This window comes from Parasteatoda tepidariorum, chromosome 8 (assembly GCF_982258835.1).
Source record: "Parasteatoda tepidariorum strain Cologne lab strain chromosome 8, Ptep-v5.0, whole genome shotgun sequence".
NCBI lineage: Eukaryota > Metazoa > Arthropoda > Arachnida > Araneae > Theridiidae > Parasteatoda > Parasteatoda tepidariorum.
Genome location: NC_141762.1, coordinates 5180254 through 5205761, shown reverse-complemented (window position 1 = coordinate 5205761; position 25508 = coordinate 5180254). Strand labels below are relative to the sequence as shown.

Below are 25508 nucleotides of genomic sequence, written 5' to 3'. Positions count from 1 at the left end.
TCAAAAATTTAAGAAATTCTATGAACAAACATTTGCCAAATAATATAGGAGAAAAAAAGTCATTTGCAAAAGGGAGATAACAAATTTTCAGAGATATTCTAAGAAAGGTTACTAAGTTCAACGCTTCATAAATTGTTATTTTGCTAAGAATTAAAATAAAATTAGAGCAAACTTAATTAATTTTTCTTATAATTCGAGATGATAACAAAATAAGATAATATCGATGTACAGTGGGCCCAAAAAAAAGGACCACCCTGAATAACTTTTGATCTAATGATTGGATCTTCGCATTCTAGAACTCAATCTTAATGGTTTGAGGGGGTGACCGCAAACATGCTAATTAATTGGTGCAAACGATATCTTAAGTTACAAAATCATACACAAAAACATATTTTTTCTGAATAAGTATACCTTTCTTTTCCACGGATTCGGATTTCTGAACCCCAAAAAATAAAGGATAGCCGCAATCTGGGAAATTGGGTTCCAATAGTTTGGCCAAGAGAGCGCTCCAAAGTTTGAACCCCTTAATATTAACACAAATAACCGTTTGCACACAATTATAAAATTGATTTGTCCAAAGATAATTCTATGCAAAAAATAAATTTTAGTATATATTAATTATTTTATTTAAACATTAATTGGAAAAATTTTGAATTGTAAGGTATACATATTTTATTTTGCTAAACAAATTTTGCATTGATTTTACAAGGCAAAATACAAAATTTGAGCAAAATTGGTCATATAGTTTCTGAGAAATTGAATTTTAAAAAAGTTGTATAATTAAAACTTGATTTTTCAGAAACTATTCAACAGATTTCGCTCAAATTTTGTTTGTTACCACGTAAATTTACTTACTTTAAAATGATGTAAAATTGTATACCTTACAGTTCAAAATTTCTTCGCCTGTTATTAAATAAAATAATAAAAAATCTAAACAAAAAATTATTTTTTCCCTGTAATTATCTTTAGAAAAACGAGTTTTATAATTGTATGCAAAAACTTTTCAATTTGCTTAAAAATTTCTCATTTCATTTATTAGGATAATTCAATGTAAAAAATAATTTTTAACTATCTATTACTTTTTAATAATTTTTTAATAAAAGTTTAAAAAACTTTTTTAATTATAAGGTACAGAAATTTCTAGATTGTTTCAAGAGAAGGAGTTTTTAATGGCAAAAAGCAAACATTGAATGCAATCAGTCAAATAGTTTCTGAGTTATTAAATTTTAAAAAAGTTGCGAATTGAAAATTTTATTTCTCAAGAACTATTTGATCGCTATAGATAGCACTATATAACATAAAAAAATAACTTGCATTACCTTTAGGAAAGGTTTCACATCAAACTGGTATCGAATAAACATGTTATCAGTAGAGCCAATCATTTTTCCATTCAAATATATTTTACTAACAGTGTCAATTCCATGAGCAAGGAGTAAGATTCTGTCTTTCTGCAGCAAATGACACTCAACTAAAAAAAAAAAATAATAATAATAAACATGGTTATCAACACACTTCATTTAATAAGGTTAGATACAATAATAGTTAATAAAACAGAAATATTTGTTAATAATGATGGTACAACTGCCAGATGTGGCCAAACTCAAGGTAAAAATATTTACACTTTATATCTATGATAAAAGCAAATGATGCTAGAAACAATGTCTGACACTAAAACAAAAAGGGAATAAAAAAGAGGCAACAAAAATTTAATTGAAGATAAATTCTCAAAGGAAATTACTATTTAAGCATGAGAATGATAAATAAAATTGGTCTGTAAATGTATAGCAGTGAATTACATTAATAAATATCTACAGCAGAACTCGACCATAACAAAGGATTTGGAAAACAGAAAAGTAATCAGTAATTCCGAATTCAAGGTTAGTACCCCTGAGACAAAATTTTTTTGAGATATTTGCGACAAAACTCTTAATTTACTCCCTCTCTCTAAAAAATTATCGGATTTAAAAACTGTGGAGATATTAATAGCAATAACAGCCAAAAATTCGATAGAATTATTGCTTTAAAATGTAAATACTCAAATGCATGATTCAAATTTTGCATATCGTTTGAAATATACTGGGATATTTAAAAATCACACGAAAATCAATATCAGTAACTGCCGAAAATACAATTGAAATATTACATCAGTACATGATACTATCGGCGTAAAATGAGCTTGTCAAAAAGTGATTATCTAAACATTCAAATATTGCATGTAAATTTCTGCAGAAAAGAAAAGTAAAATGTTTCACTTTTTGAAAGAAAAATCTTTCTGCAAGAACTCTGTAACGTTGTGTCTTTAACTCTGTAACACAGTGTCACTGCAATTCTGCCAAGGAAGTTAGTACAGTAATATAAAAATAAGCTAACATAAATTGCTTAACTTAGCCGATTTTAATTATATATTGCACAAATTTTTCCTCTTTATCATATAAAGATTTTATAATTTTGACTGTCTCTTTTCGAGATAATAACATTTCTTTTCAAATTTTAAGCAGCTGCATTTTTTATGGTTTATATCTGACAAACCATAGTATCATATTTTGCCTAAAGAGTAGATGTCATTGTATTAAATGCCAGCATTACCCACCTTGGAGTAGCAAATGAACCATTCATAATTGAAAATATTTAAGGTCCATAGCAAAATTTCATATAACAAAATACTTAAAATATTCACAGATTCTAGTTTGAAAATAGTTCTATCTATAAACTATCATGAAATATAAATGGTGGATAAACCTTGAAAATCTTTCTGAAAGGTCCAACTATCTCTTCCTATCCAACTATAGAGGACGTCATTCGATTGGAAGTAAGGGTCTTGAATGATATTGTTGTTATACAAGTCTGTATAAATGCTACCAGGAACATTGGATTTAACAGTTAAACCTGAAAAACAAAATAAAATTACAAATTAAAAAGCTTAAAGTGTTGGCAACTGAACATACAGTTTCTTGAGTAATAATGTGATAAAACCTATTAAGTGCCATTCCGTTTAGAAACAAAATAACGAAACATACCAACAAAAACAGATAACATATCAAAAAGAAAAAACAGATGAACACAACTAAAAATAAATTTTTTTGATCAAAAGCTGTTAAGAATGAACACTTAAACTGACTTTTATATATTGTAATATGATTTATGATTCATGAATTATAATTCTGTATAAAAATAAAGTAAATAATAGTTATTTTTTTTAAAAGAATGATGTGAAAAACTTTTAAATTTCTGGAACAATATAAATTTTAATTTTATCAAATTTAAGGTACTTTTTATCATGGTATTGCTGAACAATTGTATGGGTCAATTTTAGTTCCATCCACTTTCTCTCAGTGACCTGGAAATAACAGTTCTCTTTTTTCAGGATAAAATAGCAACCCTGTTTTTGAAAATCATAAAATATTTATTTTATATATATCTTTAAAGAAGATATTTAGATTATTTTAAAAAAAAGAACCCAAAATATTGGATGTCCTGGGTCCTAAGAACCCGCAGTTACCACTGAAAAGTAATATCACAAAGAAAATAAATTGTGAAACGAGAAAGTAAGTATATAACACTTCAATGAGTAGATACTTATAAATATAAAGTCCATACTTCCATTTAAATTCACTGATTTCCACGGACCAGACAAGGAAAAACATTCGGCTGATTTAAAAATACTCTCACAGTTTGTGTCTGGGAAATAGGTAAAAACAAACACGATAGAAAAATATAGAATAATCATTCTCTTTTAAAATTCAATTATTATGAAAGTATAACACTCTCAAGCTTGCTTTCTTCGTCTTTACCCCAAATGAGAAGATAGATATAACTTCAAAACATGTGATCGCTCTGTCAGTGAAGTGTTTACGTTTACGTATTTCACAGATTCCCCACCCCCCCCCATGCTTGTTTTCACGCATGCGCAGTTTATTCCTGGCTAAAGAGTGATTCCTAGGGGGCCGTTCAAAAGTACGTACATCCCGAAGGGGGGAGGGGATTTGCTATTTTTTACGGTTTTGTATGATGGGGTGGGGGGGAGGTATTATACAAAGTACGTATATGTAGTTCGGTGTTATTGTTTAAATAATTTAAATTAATACATTATATTAAATAAATATTTAATTTTATTTAAAACATAATTATTTTAATTTTTATGAAAAAGGGGGGTAGACTAATAAAATGTACGTACTCTAAGGGGGGGGGGAGTAAGACCTTGTGTACGGTAATGTACGAAGGGGGGGGAGGGGGTTAAAATTTCTCCATTTTTGTGTACGTACTTTTTGAACGGCCCCCTAGGAACTTCGCTTCGAAGCTTTTATTTCATCTTTTTTTACAAACATTTTGTTGTAATTATTTTCTATTACCATAGAAAAATACTTTTAATGGAAAGTTTGTTTTTTTTCATTCAGAATTAAATATATTTTTTATAAATTATGAGTAAAATTCACCTATGATATTTCAAAGCATTCCACTGTATTCCCTTTCTTCAGTGATTTGAAAAATTAAATAAAAAGGAAGAACGAGAAAAAAGAAACTAAATATGGAATAGTCGTTTTAAATTATATATTTTTAGTATTCGGAAATAAAATCAGTATTCTTATACCTTTGTATGTTATCTTTTTGAACGTGAAGATGAAAAGCTTTGAACTATTCAAATTAAGAGGCCCACACTTGAAATATTAGCATTAAAAATTAGTTAAATATATTATGTCGATGGCGACGCGACGGAGCATTTGTCCTGGGTCGAACTTTTTTATAACATTAGGAGGCCCACGTGACATTAGAGATGTCCTACATATAATTTTTTAAAAAATTTGATTTTTTTTTTTAAACTATTAAAAAAGTTAGCGAATATAATAAGGCATCCATTTTTCTGGGGCCCAGCGAAATGCTTTACTTAAAACCTCATTAAGTGCAGTTATAGCTTTATCAACAAAAAAGTTTTTTTTTTTTTTTTTTTTTTTTTTTTTTTTTTTGCCAAAGCTCAAAATTTGCTGCCAAATTTTACCAATCAGCGAAATTGAAATACAATTTTTCTTACATAAAAAAAAAAAAAACTCCTTTCTATGCCCTCGAAATAAAGTTGCGCACACTGCCTTAAACAATTAAATGCCACTATTAGAGAATTTTAATTATAGTTTTTAGAAAATGTCGCTTTGTAAATTTTTCAATAAAAACTACTCTGGAATTTCCAGTTTTCGCTCATTTCCATTGAGAAGAATTTTTCACCGTTTCATTTTCAAGTTTACTTTTCCAAATAATTATTTTATTATAATAATTACTAGGGCACTATGAAGAAGGAAGAATATGATAGAAATTACTAGGGCACTAAGCTCCCACTTCTTTGCTGCTCACCAACAGTAATGATTGCTTCTCAATAATTGTTATTTCTTACCATGAAACAGTATTTTTTACAATTGAAAGTTCACTTAAAATAAATGTACTAGTATAAAGAATTTTGTTTGCTCACGCTTGTGTTCCCACTTCTCTTGCCTAACGATCATTTCTTGTTCAATAAGTTAAATGTTTATTTCGAGAAAATTTTTTGTGATAAATAGTTATGAAAGATTTCGTATGATTCTATAACTCTTAGAATTCTCCTCTAAACCTCTGAAATTGATTCTCATGCATTGTTGTTTATTTCCTCAATATTTACCTCCCGAACCGAGAACAGTGTGGAGAAAATACAAAGTATTCATTTTAGCTTACCAAACAAGCAAATCTACAATTTATACATAAAGCTGATCGTTAAGTTCTATTTTCCTGAACGAATTTTTTTAACGTTATAGCATATTAAGGGCGTAATATGCTATTTATGCACATTAATGTAATTTACACCAAAAAAATTATGATTGTAAAACGGTTAGTAAGACTCCGATTCGAATACGTTTATCTTAAAATGTAGCGTTATAAAGTAATATAGAAGAATTTCGTTATGATAAAGTTCTTTTAGTTTTAAATTCATAATTTAAAACTAAAAGAGTTGCTTATGTCGTAATTGTGTAAAGTAGAGGTTAAACAAAGTAGCAAGAGAGAGAGAGCATGCAACACATTTTCATTGTGATGAAACAATCAAAATCATAATAATGAAGTAAAATAAACAAAATATTAATGGAAAAACCTATAAATTTAGGATACGAAAATATTTTACAGGAAAGTAATGCCTATATGACTTTTATTAGTTTAGTGATTTGACAGCCAAAAAAAATGTAGAAATTAATGGGGGAACACCAGATCGTTCCGTGTGATTTTTCCGACCAACAAAAGGTGTTAATTTTAAACTTATTTTTAAAAATCGTTATTTAATTCTGATACCTTGATATAAAAATTTTCAGAAAGATTACTTTGTGTAGAGTTAATATTTAAACATTAAAAAATGAAACTCTAGAATGAATATAAATATTCCAGTTTTCATAGTGGTGAATATTTCATCATTTTAATTTTAAATTATTATATTTACTCCTTAAATGTTGACTGACACCTATCGCACCTCTCTTTTCTTTCTTTCTTCTTTTTTTCTCCCCACCCCCCTTTTTTTTCACTTCTGTTTTTTTTTTTTTTTTTTTTTTTTGTTCAAAAAATCACATGCTTCTACTATAAGCATTGATAATTCTGAATTGAAATAATAATAATAATAATAAAAAATAAAAAGTAATTTTTTAAATTTTTTTCTTCTTTTATTTATTTTTTAAAAAAGAACAGATATTTGAAGAAACAGGAGTAGATATTTCTTTTAAATTGTAATCTGGGAGATTCGAAAGCATTGTTAATTAAAATTTGAAAGCTCTATTGTAAAGCATGAATATTCGGCAGAGATATGCTTTCAAGCAAATGTTCATCTATTTCTTTGCTATAAGAGAATCTGGAAAACAGATCTTTGTTCAACCCAAAGTATGACGAGAAAGTTCAAGCTCTTTGATATTTAATTATTTATTTATTTTATTATTATTATTTTCAATTCATAATTCTTCGTCTGAACTCAGAACGACCGGTCTCGTATAAATTTTCAATATCGATATTCGCTAGTTTTTTTATCTTTGTTTTACTTTCTTTTCAATGCTCATCGCCTTCTGAGGATTATCACCCCGTTGAAGGAGAGAATTCGCCCCCAGTTTGGATACCACTGCCATAGACATTTTTCAAGGATACCTACGGCGCTGACGTCATCGTTCATGGATTTCTCTGACTTGAATGCGAGGAACATGGCGAGGAAGAATCAATGCTGATTTTTGTTTCCATGGTAACGGTGTATCCGCAGAGGGATCTTCAATTTGGAGACGGTTACTATGACTGCCACAAACTGTCGAACGCCCTATAAATTAGCCTAACAATGATTACACTTTTCATTCGGTAAGTATACTCTTGTTTTTATTTCAGAAGTATACTTTATTAGTAGAATCTTTAAGAGAAAAGAGTTATTCATAACCGAGGCTAAAATAGTTCGGGACAACTTAAAAATATCTGTTCAAATGATTTTGGGACATTTATGCAAGACGATGGGCTCTGAAATGTTAGAAATTAGCTGCCATTCGATGCATTTTGCGAACGAAAATACTAGAACATTAAAAGAACGAATGACTATTCTATACTAGAATATTCATCCGTTCTATTAATTTCTAATCATTTATTCTTATAACTTCTAGTTATTTTCCCAAATTATTCAATCTTTTAATTTCTTTCTTGTTTTTATTTCCTTTTCTTTTTTCTTTCAACTTTTGTCTTAGAATCGTTTGCTTTCGGGACAGTTTGGATTTTGAATATTAGAAATTTTTTTCAATATTTATAATGTTGTTGGCGTATTATTGATACAGAATTATTAGTAAATAACTCTAAAATCACACCACTGTAATTTCTTGTTATGTGAAGGCAGTATACAAAAAAGTGAGTTCAGTGTATTAAACAGTAATACAACTAAATTAAGAAGCCTCATAAGACACATTAATATATAAACTATTAGGAGACCGTCAGTAAAGGATCTCACGATTGGTGTGGAGGGAGGGTTTCTCAAAATTGTGATGATCGGCAAAACCGGGTACCAAAAAGTCTGACATCACACATTTTGATTAAAATTAAAATATTTAAACAATAAAACAGATTAAACAATTTAAACAATCAGTTTTTATGATTTTTTTATCAAAATAAATGCACATCTAACTGCTCTTGTTTTCTCACTTATTTCATTAAAACACTCGGTAAAAAGTTTAAAGCTAAAGTTTGAAATATGATGTATATATAGTAATATGTTCTCTGTTTCTGAACTGATAATGTAATGCAGCGTGACACGTGACGAGGAATTAGAGTAGCAAGTACGATGAAGTGCAACACTTTCTGACAAAGGGTGGAATAGGAGGATCAAAAATATAAAAATCAGTATGATATCATTTTTGGACGGTCTCTTAGCTCTGGAATGAGTTTTACAACTATTTTTTTAAAAATTAAATTGTATTAATGTAATATAAACAGGGATCTACAAAAACCTATCGTCAAGGAGCCTAAGATATAGTAGATGGATCCCTATATTTTAATAAATTATCAGGATTCCGACATTTTTTTCCTTTACTGGCACCTAAAAAGTGGTTCTGGCTCCAAAAAATTTTAAAAATTTAGCGACTTTTGATTATTATTTTTTCCCCGAAAGGTTAGATATCAGCTAGCCAGGCATTAAGTTGCATTGTAGCTTTACAGAAAACTTTATTTTGAGTATTTTTGTTACATTTTTACTATTAGAAATGTAAAGGAAGCTAGAAAATTATCTTTCAAAATTAATAAAATGCTTAATGGGAGTAGAATTTTTTTTTTTGAAAGATTCATAAAAGTCCTATTAATTTATCACGATTATTGTGTTCGGTAATTTTCTTCGAGTTGTTGCGTCTAATCTAAGCTAAACAATTAATGTTAAATAATTCATCTAATTAATAACTTCTTTTATTTTATAATCGACGTTGAGCAGCTGAACCGATTTTGAATTACCAATGTTCAACTCTGTAACTTTGTAATTTTTAATCCAATCCGGAAGACAAGAGAATGCCAGGATCAAGTATAGGAAGAAAGTTTGCCTTCGTGGATGACTTTTCGAGGGAATTAACCAGCATTTGCGTTGCAAGAAGAGGAAAACCGCGGAAACCTTCCATGGTTAACCTGACGGCAAGGAGACTCTTACCCATGATCATTCTACCACTGAGGATATTTTTCGTTAGCACTATGGTCATCTAATTAATATCATTAGAAAAAGTAAATAAATAAACAAATAGAAGAAAATTTAAAGAAACTTAACATAATAAAAGCAGTTATTTGAAATATTTCGGGCTAACAATTTCTGAAAAGTAAGCATTTCACAGTTAAAGTAATTCTTCATTTAAAAAAAAATTCAAAATGGTTTGAGAACATAGCGTTTTAGTTTCAAATAATCAATTTTTTGAACAATATGGAAAAGCTAATGTTTCTAGCTCAAATTTTTCTTTTTTCCAATGCCCACCTGGAGAATGACCTTTCGTCAAAACAGGCATCTGAAGGGCAGATTTGTTGGCCACTCTTTCAGCGGCACCCTATTAGGTGGGTCAACGTTGGTCCCACAATAAGGACAGAGAATGAAGAACATCCATGCCTTGCCCGAGATTCGAACCCAGAACCTTTGTGATGCAAGGCCTTTTACCTGACCACAACACAGTCCGGTCGGCTTTCTAGCTCAAATAATTTATTAATTTTTGGAACTTTTTTAAACAGTTTAGAAAAAATAACATTTTCAGTTCAAATAATTAATTAATTTTCAAAATTATCTGGAAAGCCAATGCTCATACTTTATCAATTTTTAAAAAATTTCACAAGCTTTAGCATGTGGCTATGAAATAAAGCATAAAAGATTGGAACATTTTAAAGCGTATTTTTTCTTTCCTTTACTTCTTTTCTCCCTTTTTTCCCCTCCCCTTTCTTCTTCTTCTTCTTTTTTTTTTTTTTTTTTTTTTTTTTTTTTTTTTTTTTTTTGATTTTCAGGCATGCTAGGTCTACGAAAATATGATTTCAATAGAGGAGCCGTGTTGGCTGAGGGGATAAACCACTTGCCTCCCAACGAGGTCACATAGGTTCGAAACCTAGCGATGACTGGTCGATACGAATTCTCTGACCTAAAATATCATCACTGGTTGACGGATGATGGGTTAGAATCCTTTTGCCGGCTGAATAACCTTGGGAGGTTTTTCTCTCCGATTTACACTATTGTGGAATAGTTCCATCAAAAAGTCCTCCACAAATGATGTTCCTATGATTAATCCAGGAGCCCCCTCGTCTTCTAGTTTAGGTTCAAAATTACAAGGCGTTGAGTCTTATACTTAAAAAATGATCGACAATTCATCGCCGGTTAGAAATAAAGTTAGATAGAGTTTTTGCTACTCTTTAGCTTAAATATTAATTTTCAACCTCATTGCCCATAATTTTGTTCATTTCTGTTTCTGATAAAGAAACTAAATAACTATATTTATGAAGGACACGCTAAACATAGAGATTGTTGATTCTAAGAGAGTAGAGAAGAGAAAGAAGAATGGCTGGGGGAGAGAACGAAGAAGAGGAAGAGGAAAGTTTGAAAGTTCTCTACCATCCCTTCGGTTTAGCCCTGGGACTCTATCTTATTCTGACCAGTGGTTATTGGATGACCTGGCTTCTACAACACGAGATCTTCATTATTCTGCTCGCTGTATTTGTTGTCTTCTTTCTCCTTATCACACTCATCTTGCAGGTAAATTTAATTATCCTTCTAGATCATTTTTTTTACAGGTTTTGTTGGAATAATTAAGACAGTGAATTTAATCAGAATTGAAATTACGCAGCAGGTTGCTTGGACCTCTTGCAATTGGTGAACGGTCAATAAACTTACGCATGCGCAATCATTAACTCGCTTATGGGCATTGGTAAAGACATAGTGGATTACAACTAAGTTCTGTGCAAAACTCGTAAAGTTAATAGTAACATTTTTTCCAAATTAAAGACGATTGTTCTGATTATTAGATTTCGTTACCACCCAGTTTGGGGAATTTAAAACAAATAAATGCATGTATTATTATTTTTTTCATAAGTATTAATGTCTACTTGGCGTCTATTCATACTAAATCAATGATGCGCTACAACTTAGCAATTCACTTTATCCCCTATGTCAGTAATATTTCCAAAATAGAAACGCCAACTCCAACAGAAACGTTTTGCCTCAAGTGGCACCATAAGTGTTCTTATCTTATAGTACAAAGTCACTAATAGTAATCTTGGAGTGCATAGTCACGTATCTTATAGTGCATGGTCACTTATAGTGCATAGTCACTAATAGGGGTAGTAATACCCATAGACACAATTAATATCTTCATTTGTTTGAGGATAAGTATTTCGTCAAAAGAACTGGCCTCTACTGGTACACATCTATTAACACAATTTTTTCGAAAATACAACATAAGTATGAGTGCACACTCATCGCCGAAAATTAGAATCGGGAGCCCTGTTTATAAAGTGAGCGAACTTACCGCTGCACCATCCCATCATATAGAGCAAATATTTTTAAAATCTAGGTAAAAAAAATTAATAAATGAATAAAAAGTTGGAGAGAACTCTTAAGTTCAAACTTCCGAAATGAACTGATAGAATGAGGGAGGAAGCAGTTTCATCAAATATTTGCAAGTTCGAGTTTCATCAAAACTCATGGACGAAATGGTTGTTAAATATTATGAAATCCAACGGAAGGGTAGAAATGCAACGTTTGTAAAGTTGAGAGTTTTATTTCAAGTCAAAAATCTTGATGGTCCCATCAAAGCATTTTGATAGTTTATGTTGTTTTCATTGCGATTCATGATGGTCCGACATCATTTGATAGTCACCATTATCCAACTTTTTCCATTATGTGCTCATGGTTTTTGATATGCCAACAAGCTTCCATCATTCCATGATGGGAAATGCTACTTTAATACTATGATGGTTAACCATCCAAAGAAGTTTGATTCTGATGGACCAACAATCCATGATGATCCGTGATGGTTCCAACTATACATTTAAATGAAGGTTTAATGGGAATTCTTGTTGGTTTTCAGGAATATGCCATCAAAACATTTTTTTTACGTGGGCCCATCATAAATCAGTTCGAATTCCTACATTGGGATGGTCGTTGCTCATGATCGTTCCAACATTTGATTTCTAGGAAACTATGATGGAAATTTCTGATGGTTCAACATGAACAAACCATCAAAACAAGTTGCTATTCTTATGTAGGACCATCATTAATTAGGCCGAATCCCTATATTGGGGTGATGTTTACTTATGTTGGTTACTATCAGAAATATAATTGTTCATGATGGAATTATTGATGGTAACCATCAAGACTATGTTGGTCCATCAATGAAAAATGATCAAAAATTTTGATTTGGATTTCTAAGAGTGTAACTCATTCACTGTTCTCTTTTAGGTCAGGCGACACTTTCGCCGATTGCACAGTAAATGTATGCTGATATGAGGAAAAGACTCACAACTTTTGACAAAACTTTATAAAATGTGTACATAGAAGTTGGCGATATTTACTTTGATTATATTATTTGTAAAATATAATAGGCTGTTATTATTAGTTGACGGTAAGTTTCATTGAGAAATAGGAATATAAACTTGCATGGAGGAAAAAAACAAATTTTGCTGAAACCATGGTAACGGTGAGGGGAAAAGTGGGGAGATTCGGAAAATCGTGTCACCTTGAGACGCCTATTCGATTTACAAATAGTATAATTTTAAGTAAAGAATCGCACACTTTTAATTACAGTCATCAATTTCTTTTAAACATTTGTTTATGGAAACTTTTTTGCTTTGGTTTGAAAATTATTCACTTCAATGTTATTACTTTGGTGAGAATAAATTTACCTTTTTTTACACACGTGTGTAAACAGTAACATTTTTTGTAAATATATAATTTGGATTACTTATATTTTATTAAGTATTATAATATGTACTGTTGAAATATGAAATTTTTTAATAAAAATAAATTTAAAAAAAATAAATAAACTATTGTTTCTTATTCACGGACATGAATATTAATTATTAGAGAGATTCAGCAGTTTCATAAAAGGTTTCGAACAGCGCAGTGCAGTACGTACTGAATGCTACGCATCAAGTGGAATCCGTATGAAAACTTTACGTTTTCATTTATTTGTCTATATTTCATAACCTTGTATTATACTCTGTTGCAAATTAAGGTCCCGCAGTGGACTGATCGTTAAGACACGGTTCCCAGCAGATCACCGAAGTCAAGCATCACTGGCTGCGGTCAGTGTTCAGGTGAGTGACCACTTGGATTTGCCTACGTAGGGACCGAGGGTGTGCGGTATTGGTCCTCGGTAAACTGTTCTACCGTAAAGTGCTCGACTTCGCGTGCAGGTCGCCGGGCTACCGAAGCGGGGGTGCCATCCCATCTTCAGAGAATCAAAATTGTGATGGCATGTCTTCGGTTCATCTTCAGGGATGTTTCCCAGACCGTCGCCACTAGCCCATTGCACAGCTCTAATGCGACGTAAATGAACTACAACAACAACAGCAACAAATTAAGAAAAAAATCATTATCCCTAGGGAGAGAGTCTGTTTGAATTTAAGAGGATGCCAAATGGATTCAAAGCTCCCTAGCGCGAACATATATCTACATCGCCAACTTTTGAAACAACGTTGTACAGCTTTCTTTTTGCTTGTTTTCTCAAATAGTGTGAAATGAGTGAAACAAACCTTATTGAATTATCTTTGAACTAGTTATAAGAATTAATAAAAATATCTCGAAATCCTAACAAAGTGTTTTTCTGTTCGCATTTATAGAAACTGACAAAAGAAAAAAATAAACATCATTCTGTTCGCATATAAAGAAACTGATAAAATAAAAATAACATTGCTTCTTGCAGACTATTTTTCCTACGGCAAAAAATTTAAATTTCTTTATTGCGCATTTGATTTGGTAAGTGCATGTCAGCCTAAAATTCGCTATGTTTAGTGGTCCAATCAAATCAATTCAAGAACGCATGATCTCCTTATCTATCAAAATTCGAAATATGTCGCCAAGTGTAGGATTCCAGTAAGACTACGAATCTATAACTTTTTTCTTAATAATTCTATGATTTATATCGTTAAAGATAGCTTGAATTAAACCTTTGTCTCTTATATTGTTTTGAAATATATTTGCATAGTTTGATAACGAAATAAAAAGGAACTATATGCAGTCTTTGATGATTACTTAAATCGCACTTGTCCTTTCTTAACTTACAACGAAGTATAAAATCCTTGTATTATTTTTTTTTTCATACGTTGGGAACGTTACGTTTGAAAAGTAACGAGTACTTTAAGCAAAAGTAACGTGTAAAAAGTTTTTATTTAAAAAAGTAACGAGTAAAAAGTAAAAGTACTTAAAATTTTAAGTACTTTTACTAAATTTTAGTACTTTTTGAAATGAATATTCTTTCTGTCCCGCAGTGGACTGATCGTATACACAGTTCGCAATAGAACACCGAAGATAAACGTCACTGGCTGCGGTCAGTAATCGGGTGAATGACTATTTTGATCAGCCTGAGTAGGGACCGAGGGTGCGCGGTATTGGTCCTCTTTAAACTATTCTACAGTTAAATACTCGACTTCGTGCTTAGGTCGTCGGGCTACCAAAGTGGAGGAGCCATCCCTTCTGCAGAGGATCAAAATTGTGATTTCATGTCTTCGGATCGTCCTCAGGGATGTTTCCCGGACCGTCGCCAATAGCCCATTGTGCAGCTCTAGTGCGTCTTAAATAAAATACCTACCTACCTTTTTCTAGCATTAAATTTCTAAAGCAAATTAAATCTAAATGATTTTAAAGATTATAGTTATTTTAATTACATTAGGCAAGTTAAAAATTAGGAGAAGCTAAAAATTTCAAATTTAATTGTAACCTGCGACTTTGAGCTGACCATCCTTAAAAAAACTCAACCCTAAAAATTTTAAAAATTGAGTGATATTGTGGAAAGTTTTAACAGAGCATCTTTAATTATAGAAAACTTAAATAATTCCTATTCAGCTTTTGTAGGTAACAAAATGTTAAATTATTAATTACATTCATGAATTATTAAATTTTGCGTTAAAAAAAAGTAAATAACTATTTCCTTACCTTACCAAAAAAGGGACTTGATGGTTTGAGGGGAAGCATTTTTTATCGATGAGCAAAACTGTTATGACTGAAGGACTAAAAAAATTCAAAGTTGTGCTTCGCTGTCGTTTCTCATTAAAAAATTTTAAGAAAAAGAACTCACAGAAAAAAATTGCTTCCAAAATTCGAGCAATGGACCCTATAGAACACGCTGAAAAAGTTAAGACCCCAGAAAAGAGTCCGACAGCACTTTTACATAAGTAATAAATATAAAGTGGAGTGACATTTGTTGTTGCCGTAGGGCCAGTGTTTCCCAAACTTATGACTTTTGTGTACCCTTTCTAAATTTTTCGTAACGCTGTGTACCACTAATAAAAAAGAATGAACATATTTTTTACCATAAAAAAGTTGCAATAAAGTTAAAAATCACAACTGACTGTTGATACCACTAATTATTAACTGTTAATTCTGCAAAGAAATAGCCAATAGAAAAATACGTAATCATAAATTTTCATGGCTAGCTTTATAGTTAAATAAAATTTTTTGAAATTTTCGTTTATTGCAAGATATTTCGCATAAGAACGCGTACCCCCGCTAAACTGTTCCCGTACCCCTGGGGATACGCGTACCCCACTTTGGGAAACACCGTAGGCCATTAAGGCAAGGGATGCGATTCAGGGCTCGAAAAAACTCAAAACTTTTACCCGTCCCTGAGGACGGCTTGTCCAACAATGTACCCGTCCTCCTTTGAAACGAACCCGTCGCTTCTTAATAAATAAAAATATAATTTTCTTTTATTTATTACAAACATTTATATAAATTGCACAATGAATTAGTAGTTACTAGGATTACAAATACTAGGATAAATACGGTAATAATATAGGGATATAAATACAGTAATAAAAGGAATACTAGGTTACTAATAGGAACCTAGTATTTCTTTCATAAAATAATTTATTTCTTTTATGATATAATTTATTTCTTTTATGAAATAATTTAAATAACAAATGTCAAGTTATCTGGAATGTCAATTTATCCGAGGGTACTGCGTTTTTTCAATGAATCAAATATGACGCTTGCCAGTTCCACAATCAAGCCAACGATTTACAGAGGTTTCTGCACAAAAATCTGAAAGGAGTTTTCCATTTAGGTAGATGTTCATAATTGCGTTTAACGCTTCTTGTTTAAGACCAGTACGTAATGTTTTTTATTTTTTGTAAGTTCGTTGCTGAAAAGTCCCTTTCAACCGCTGCAGTACGGGAGACAGAGAAAACATCAATTCCACCATGCGCAGTATGTTGCTGTATTTCTAGATCAGAGGGTCGTTTTAGAAGTGAGGCGCTAGACTCCTGTAAGATAACAAAAATTGAAAATGTATCACGAACATTAACGGGAAAATGGCCGTCCGCGCGGACGTCGGATTCGAGAAATTCGTTGTCCGCGGGGATTTTTTGACTGCCGAGGACGGGCGGACGGGTGGTTTTTCGAGCCCTGGTGCGATTGATCCAGTTTTTTAGGAGCGACTTCTTTGGCCAAGAATTCGACTTGTGCCGCACCCGTTTAGAGGACGGAGCCATTAATTCATCCACAGATCGTAATTTTGATCTGAACCAGAGATCGATCCATCTCCAATTCAGTACCCCCTGAGTTATAATTTTTTATAGGAACATGGTGGACTTTGTGATCCGACAGGTTAAACGTGCATCAGTCACCATTTACTACATGGGATTTGAACTTCCGTTCTCGTGAACGGGAGTTCAGCGTCCTGCTGAGCAGGCTGTCCCGGCGGTCAGGTGTTTTGCCATCGTGAAGGCCTCTTTGATGGAACTAACCAACATTTACGTTACACGGAGAGGGAAATAATAAAAACCGCTCATGACTAGCCTAACGGCAAGTGGACATAACCTGTAATCCATCTACCACTGAGGTTATTTTACCTCAGTGTGATATCGATGTGAGCCAGGAGCGAAGCTCGTATCGACCTGCCACAGCTGGCATTCGAACCCAGGTCATCTCATTGGGAGGCGAGTGGTGTATCCCCTGAGCCACCATAACTCTGACATTTGTATTGAAATTTTTAGACGTTCAGAAAAAAAAAATTGAATTAACGACAAATAAATGCCGTGTTAAAAAAAAAGATAAAAGCTGTGTTATTATATAAATTCACACAAATTTGAATTTATATAGTAACAAAAGATTATCATTTGGTTATCTTAATTTCATTAAGCTAAACCCATTAACAATAAGTGTTTGCGTATAAAACTAAAATAATTACATATTTCACTAACAAACTGTTCTTTGCTTTTTGGAGAAATATTGACTTTTTTTTCCTTGAAAAAAATGAATGAGAAGCAATTTCTAGAGCAAATCCTTTTAGTTACAATAGGCAGAAATATCAAAAGCCAGAACAGCAACTCGAATATGTTGGTTTATTATACGTTACTTCAAGTAGCATATCTCTTTCTCCCAAATATAGATATTTTATGTACTATATATATTTTAATGACTGACAAAGGTAGCAGTCTAGCTTTTCAGCTGGTGAAATGCATACCCATCCTTCTTAATATTCTAAAAGGGGTTTATGCGGCTTTGATAAAAAAAATAAAGCCAAAATGAGGTGGATTGTGGTTTTGAATTGATTGATAAAATGCTGGTTAAAAGATTAAAAAAATGCTGAATTTCTTATCATCCTAATGATTGCAACGATATGATAACACGGCCTGGCTCACATTTCAACTAGTGTTGCCCTGAAAAAGTAAGGTATCATTCTAAAATAACATGATGGTGCTTTCTATTCTAGGGAGCGCTGCAAGTTTCTGACTGCCAATACTTCAGGGTTACTGTATTTATTGTGTTTTGAAGCCATTTGGACCAATGATAACCATTTGATAACAATTTTGAAGTCATTTGTTCGAAATGGTTATCAAATAAAAACTGAATATGTTTACTATTGATCAAAATGTATAAAAACACATTTAAAAAGATAATATTCAGTCAAAAAGTTAAAGAAATAAATTATCATATTCTTTCTTTAAGCAAAGAAAAAATTAAATTTTCTTTTCAAAAAAATCATTTTATGGAGCATAATGTTTACTTAAATGAATTACTTCTTGAAAAAGCATGTAATAACGTTTTTTCTTTATTCTGATTTTAAAAATATGATTTTTAATAACCTAAACTTCGATATTTAGAAATTTTCTCTTTCACTCTTCAAGTTTGTGATATGGAGTTTTAATTGTATCGGTCAAATACCAGAAAAAGGTCTGATAGTCGCAGGTAGTAACTTCTCCCAAACCAAAAGGTAGAATATCCTTACTACAATTTTTTTTAAGCCTTTTATAGATCAGTAGTAGCCCTGTACAAAGATCTTGTTTTGAACAAATGTTTTTAAAATTTTCATGCACATAAGTGTCTATTTTAGCACCGGTTCAGAAATACGCACCATACCTTGGTCATTCAGATGTATTTTGAAATGCAGTGATATAAATATAGGAATGAAATGCAAAGTAAAGCAAAATAGAAAATTAGTTTGATTTATAGAAGTTTGATTAAATAAAATTACTCTTAATATGTAAAAAATTTTATGACTTTGAAATTTAAAAGAAATGTTTCCTAAACAAAATACATGAGTCCGCCATGGTTCATGTGTTTTCAATACCACTATTTTTTTTTTTTTGAAGAATCCATAACCACCGTTACTCTTTACAGCTATTGTACTTAAGTTTACAGCTATAGTAAGTACTATAGTACAGCTAAGTGCTTAAAAAATGGTATAAAAAATTTCTCTTTACTTGCAGTCAGAATAGTACTAAAAGTATGGAAGATATTTAGAATATCATTCCAGAATATTACACACAAACTACAAATGTAATTTTGTTATTTGAAGCTAATTTGAGGGGATTTAATTACTGATCATGTCAACCTTCATCTACAAATTAAATAAAAATATGTTTAGAATGAATCTTAAAATTATGAAAATTAAATAAATTCTTAATAAAATGCTTAGTTTATTTGTAATTTATGGTTATATATATTAAAAAAAATAATCCGATTGACGCAAATGAAGAATTTTTAAAAAATCGGTCACTATAAAATATGATTCAAATCAACAAAATGCGGATAAAAATTTATTAACAAAAAGTAAATAATTTTAATTACAAAATGAAAAAAAATTTATACCCTTTTCACTTTTATAAACGCACAGAAATAAGAAAATTTTTTTATTTTTCAAAATAGGAAAAAAAAAAGAAACATGTTAAGAAATTAAATAAAGGTAACACTTTTTAAAATTAAAAAAAAAAAAATTATTATTCATGGAAGCCTCTTAAAAAGGCTTATTCAAATAAAATAAAAATGATTAAGTTTTATTGCACAATACCTTGCTAATCATTAACCCCAGCCTAAAAAATGAGCACAGGAAGAAGTATACAGTGGAACTTTCAGTAGTCCCGTCGAAAATGCAACCTTTTATACACTTATAGTGAGCAGCCGAGAGATTGGTAGTTTGTCAATATAAACAACTCAAGTTTTTTCTTTGTACTTATTTAAATAAATGACACAAAAAATTTAGTCTCAGCAATACATCCAAAAATAAGAAATAATCACTTTTCATTAACCCATGAAACAGAAATGTTAACTTGAATTTGGTCTGATTCCATAAACAGGCACATGAGAGAGCAAATTTGTTTCACAGAAATTCCAACTTTCTTGAATGGTAGAAATGAAAAAGATAAACATCTAAATAATTACAAAAATTGGAAAGGTAAATAATAAAAAAATGGGTTATAAGAAGACAACCTCTTTATTTGTTGCACGGAGAACATTATTTAAGATTGCCGTAAATACTTTCGTCATAAAAAGGACTTTCGCTGGAAAGGTACTTTGTTGCAGAGAAACTTAACATATTTACGAAGTTGATAATTTAAAGAGCAATTTATGAAATACTCACTACTTCCAACATTACTACTGAATATTGTATCAAAGAGTTCTGATATAGTTGACTTATTGTTAGGTACCCAGACGTTTAGCGTAAGTGGGATCTGATAGTATTCCGTCAAATGTGTTGTCTATTCTTAGGATAAATGTAATTTAAAAAACTTTTAAGATTCCCATAACAGACTACATAATCAAATATGACTGAAATATTTCTTCCTCAAAATTTCTTGAAAATATTTTGATTTCTTTTAAAATGAAGGCTCGCCATCGTCTTCTCAGACATAAGGTGTCTTGCAGTCCAATACGATAGTGAAGTAGCACCAGAAGGTGAGAGGGCACGAAATTCGTCACAGGAACGAATGTCAAGAAGAGAGGGGCAATCAAATAGATGCTCCCCTGTCATAGGTGAAGTGTTACAGAGCACACAAAGAGGTGGTGCTTGAAAATAGAATTATATCTTAATGAGAAATATTGCTTAAGACTTCAAAAGTTAACAAATTGAGAAAATAACCCATACATACATTTATATATATACATATGTGTGTGTCACTTTGAAAGTCCGGAATTGGAGGTTGTTAACTTTCACCGGTAAATGTTTACAATTGCATAGTCGTTATTGTAAATCTCCGAAATGTATATTGATGTTTCTCCTAATCTAACTTCAGAAGACATTAAAATATCGAATAAAATAATAACAATGAATAAATTAATATCAAATTGAATATAACAAATATTTTGGACATTCACTCAAGCGACTACATGATTGTTGACATTCACCAGGGTTACATATATACATAAACAAAAAAGTTAAAAATACATGTAATACTCAATAACAACAACTATAATGGCATATACCCTTTAAACATGCATAAAATAAAGCCTAAATAATAAATCAATCATTTTATTCAATAATTTGAAAACATAATTCTACATAATCAACACATCTGTTTCTGCAAAGTTTCATAGTCCACTAGCTCATCAACTGATCCTATTGCGGCAATAGATAGAGGTTTATTCTTCAAGAACTGAGTGCAAACCTCTCTCACGACTTTCGCATCGATTCCATCAATACGAGCTTCCATTTCAGGAATGGGTATCCTGCGACCGTAGTTGAGTATCTGACGGCCCACGTCTTCAAATATGGGCGTAGATCCATCCAATAAGAGAAGAGAATTCGTCATCAGGAGATTTTTTGCTCTCGATACTTCTTCTTCGGTGACTGATGTACATAATCTATTCCACTCTTCCTGCACAGAATAAATCATATCATTCAGGGTTTTCCCATCAGAAACAAGATAAACACCCCACAAGCCAGTATCTTTATAACAAGTATTAAATGAAAGAAAACTGTGACATAAATTTTCACTGCCAACCTTGTGTGCCAATTTACTGTATATGTTGCCGCCACTTCCGTGAGATCGATCCCAGTTGCCGATTAAAATGTTCGCTATGAGCAGTGGGATACTTTCGGGATTAACCCACCCACAACCCTCCACAGCAATTGCAGCATGTACTAGAGGCATAGATTTGTCGCTCAATCGAACTTCGCTTCCCGTGAATTTGCATGGATCTAAGATACCACTGAAGTCAGATTGCCCACAACTCGTTCCAAAGTAATGTTCTGCCAACTGCACTAGCTCCTCGTGATCGACACCCCCCGCTCCGGCCAGTACCATTTTGGGTGGGATGTAATGATTAGTTTTAAATTCAACCAGGTCTTTGCGCTTGATACCTCTTATATTTTCAACAGGACCCAGTATTGTACGCCCTAGAGGAGTGTCTTGAAAAGCTGCAGCATGCAAGTGATCAAATACTAATTCTTGCAAGTTCATATCAATTTCTTGCATTTCACGCAAGATAACACCTCTCTCTACTTCTATTTCCGATTCTCCATACTTACTGCTTTGGGTAATGTCAGAAATTATATCGACAGCTTGACCCACATCTTTAGTTAGACATTTGGCTTGGAAAATGGTTTGTTCACGAGAAGTACAAGCATTCAAATGAGCTCCCATATTCTCCACTTCAAGCTCCAAACCGGTCTGTGTTCGAGTTGATGTTCCTTTAAAAGCCATATGCTCCAGGAAGTGTGCAACACCATTATTATGTTCATTCTCATAACGACTGCCGGCGTCAATCCATAAGCCAACAGTACAAGTGGGCATGCCAGAGTCTTCGGTTGCAACTCGTAACCCATTTGGTAAACGAGTCACTTTAGTTTCAGGCAGATTTAAAACTTTTGACTGCAGAGCAGATTTTAAAGTTTTTGATTGGTGGACATTTCTTACTGCTCTCAAAAAAGGCCTGCGTAACATGATGACAATAAAAGAAAAATTAAACTTATCTAAAATAATTAGTTAACAAACCACCGATTTTTTGGTAAAACGAACAAGAGGTTTATTTCATCAAACAGTAACAAATTTCATCATAATAGCACTGAGGTATAGGGAGTAGAGCAAATAACAAAATAATCAAGCGAAGAAAACAAATTTGCTTTGAGCTTTGTAATTGATAAAAGTAACTTGCCTTTATTTAAAATATTAATGTAAGCTACAAGCTTAAAATCACTACTGAATACAATGACAAATTTATATTCCTTATCAATATTACCGGGAATTTCGTGTAGTGACTTGTTGTGAAACAGCATGGAGGGATCGGATACACCAAGTGGCCGTAAAATGAATTGCCTTAAGCTGCAATCAAATTTATTTGATGGTATATTTGTATCGATTTTTTGAACTTTAATTTATCCAGGTTTTTTTGGGAGAATAAATGTTAAGTGTCAATTCTGCGATCTATTAAAAATCGCTTGATATGCTTAAAATGTTCACATTTCGGAACTGAACTCTCTTTTCAAACTTAGATTTACAAAGAGAAAAAAAGCACCGAACTGAAAAAAAAGAGATTAATATCGAATACACTGTGGCTTTTAGTGTTAGATGGTTTAATTTAACTGTCAAATTTCAGAATTCATCTTCAGTAAATTATTTTATAACTTGTCGAAGTATAAGTGTTACGTTTGAGGAATATCTATGATATTCTTTAACTATAAAATACCTCTTTAGTGATTGTGATCATTAAAATTTTTTAACGAATATAAATATATCCATTTACACTCAGAACCTTTCTCTTGGAAACGTTTTCTTCCTTCCAGTCTGTCACTTTCATTTATGCTCTGATATATATAAAACTGTGTGACTATAGAACAGAGAGTTTCACTAATCCGAAATTTAACTTATACACATAAAAGGCATAATCAAGTGATTTTAATTTATTTATTTAAATCACCCATTTTTTTTTTAAAAAAAACCATTGATTTATATTAAAAATATTTATTAAACAGTATATTTTGCCTATCACTTGGAACCTGATCACACCTATTTCAATACCAAAGTGAACTGCCTACAGTGCTTTTATGTTGCATTAAAAGTATGTACTTATAATATTTTTAATGGCTTGCCCTGGTGTAGTTTTACCCGCAAAACTTGACTCAAGATCCAATCAACTATCGTTTATTACTAGCATAATATTTTTTTTCAAGCGAGTGTTTAAATTTCTTACTTTGATTTGGTTAGAATTTATTTTTAATTTTGCTGCTAATTCTAAATAAAATTATTTTTCCAGGTAGCAAGTTCAGTTTGTCTGAACAGTCAAATTCAATTCTTTATCTTCATCCATCCACCATGGCTGCTCTTTCTTTTGCATACGGTGATTGGGCATTGATAAGCACCAATAGAGGCTCTATAATTTTAAAACTCTTTTCTCATGATGCAGTAAAAGCTGGGTGTGCTGTTTTTCATTCTTCAATTTTCAAACATTATGAAAGTTCTACAATCTCTGTTTTACCCCTGAAATCAAGTACTGAAGCTGCAAAAGAAGTCTATTTGTCTCCTGATAAATATAGAGATTTCATGAATTCTCTAGAATTTCAAACGTATGTTTCAAAAATACTGAGTAAGTTGGTTTTTTAAGTTTGCTTTTCTGTGTTTACTTGTAAAATATGAACTGGCCATTGATTTCCCCGAATGATATCAAAGAGTGTTTTGAATTAATTCATTAATTTAACTTCAATTCCGAAGTTTGAAAATTCATAGAAATCTGATCATAAAATTTTGACTTATAATTAGAACTGGCATTTTTGTTTGTAAGAAACCTATTTCCTCTCATGACATGCTAAGAAATTGAAAATAAGAAAAACTGAAGGAAAAGGAAGAGACTAAAAATGATTAATACTATTGATTGAGTCCTGATGGCTCAGGAAATAGAGCATTCACCTTTCATTGAGGTGAACTTTGTTTGAATCCAATGGGGAAGCTGGTCCATATAAATTCCGCACCCAGCTTCCACTGACCACAGTGCCGACATAAAATATCCTTTGTAGTAGATAGGTTATGGGTTAGATGAGAGGTGGTTTTTGGTTTTCCTCTCCATATAACGTAAATGTGGTTAGTTCGAACGAAAAGTTCGATCAAATGTCTCCCAATACTTGATGCAGGAGTTCCCTTCTGGATTGAGTTCAAAATTACAAGGATACAGAATTGAACATTAATAGTCGTAAACCAAAAAATTGGGTCGGCTTTTCAGCGACGATTATAAAATTAAATACTATTGATTAGAATGTGAAAATTCTTAAATCCTTTTTACCTATTTAATATTTTAAATTTAGCATAGTACCAAAATCTATTTAACATATTATCTAAGAGACATTTCAACTGTTCATTCTTAGCAATGTCTGATTGTAAAAATTTGTATGCTATTTGTAACTGTTATTTCAATATGCATTTTTATATTCAATGTAATTGTATTAGTGGTAATGCTTAATATTGATTTGTTAACTAAGTAGTATTAATAAAATTTTATTATAATATTTTAATGATTCTTTATGAAATTTTTAAAAAAAGAAAGTAGGTTTTACCGTGCTCCTTATGTAAACCTTCAGTAGAACTATATTATTTTAATAGTTTCTTCAATTTATCTAATTCAAGAACTATAGTTCTTCAGTGTACAGTAAACCAAGAAAAAGGACCTACCCTCAATAAATTTTTATCTAATGATCTGTTTTTTATGTTTTAGGACACCATCTTAATAAAATAAGCTACTTAATTAGTGCAGATGATATTTTCAATAACGAAGTGAAACACAAAAATGTACTTTTTTTGAATAAGCTAACCTTTTTTTCAACGGATTCGGATATTTGACCCCCAAAATATAGAAGGTAGCTGCAATCTGGGAAATATGGTCAGAATAGTTTGGTCGAGAGTGATTCAAAGTATACTTCTTATGCTAATTTTATTTTTTGCATATTTTGCCATATCTCAAGTACTTTTTAAGCGAATCGAAAAAATTTTGCACACAATTATAAAATAATTCCATGGAAAAAAATTACATTTTAGTAAATATTTATTATTTTATTTAAAAAGAGTTGGAAAAAAATTGAGCTGTAACATACAATTGCTTTGTATATACAATTGCTTACATAATT

At 31.5% G+C, this 25508-nt stretch overlaps 3 protein-coding genes and 1 long non-coding RNA gene across 7 annotated transcripts in view; 2 read left to right on the top strand and 2 right to left on the bottom strand.

Annotated features, from left to right (window-relative positions):
- Positions 1-3901, bottom strand: part of beta-Man (beta-mannosidase) — a 39185-nt gene extending 35284 nt beyond the window's left edge. The window contains exons 1-3 of one of the 2 annotated variants that reach the window (XM_043053068.3): positions 3598-3901; positions 2740-2886; positions 1320-1468 (exon numbers count right to left, since the gene is read on the bottom strand). In XM_043053068.3, the coding sequence (XP_042909002.2) occupies positions 1320-1468; positions 2740-2886; positions 3598-3727 (426 nt within the window). In that variant the 5' untranslated portion in view covers positions 3728-3901. The remainder of the gene's footprint in view (positions 1-1319; positions 1469-2739; positions 2887-3597) is intronic. The other variant, XM_087149750.1, reaches the window with a different exon arrangement.
- Positions 3902-7194: 3293 nt separating this feature from the next.
- Positions 7195-13002, top strand: LOC107456303 (uncharacterized). The gene is made up of 3 exons (XR_001585690.5): positions 7195-7335; positions 10465-10714; positions 12419-13002. It is a non-coding gene; the product is annotated as an uncharacterized LOC107456303 (long non-coding RNA).
- A 4753-nt stretch (positions 13003-17755) lies between these two features.
- Positions 17756-25508, top strand: part of LOC107456305 (ATPase family gene 2 protein homolog A) — a 34373-nt gene continuing 26620 nt past the window's right edge. The window contains exons 1-2 of one of the 3 annotated variants that reach the window (XM_071180760.2): positions 17756-17846; positions 23651-23980. In XM_071180760.2, coding sequence (XP_071036861.2) covers positions 23710-23980 — 271 coding nt within the window. In that variant the 5' untranslated portion in view covers positions 17756-17846; positions 23651-23709. Of the gene's footprint in view, positions 17847-22609; positions 22801-23650; positions 23981-25508 lie in introns of those variants that run through there. The other 2 variants (XM_016074144.4, XM_087149748.1) reach the window with 2 other exon arrangements.
- On the bottom strand, positions 20912-22558 carry UQCR-C1 (Ubiquinol-cytochrome c reductase core protein 1). The gene has a single exon (XM_016074146.5). The coding sequence runs from the start codon at positions 22339-22341 to the stop codon at positions 20962-20964; it is 1380 nt and encodes a 459-aa protein (XP_015929632.2). The 5' UTR covers positions 22342-22558; the 3' UTR covers positions 20912-20961.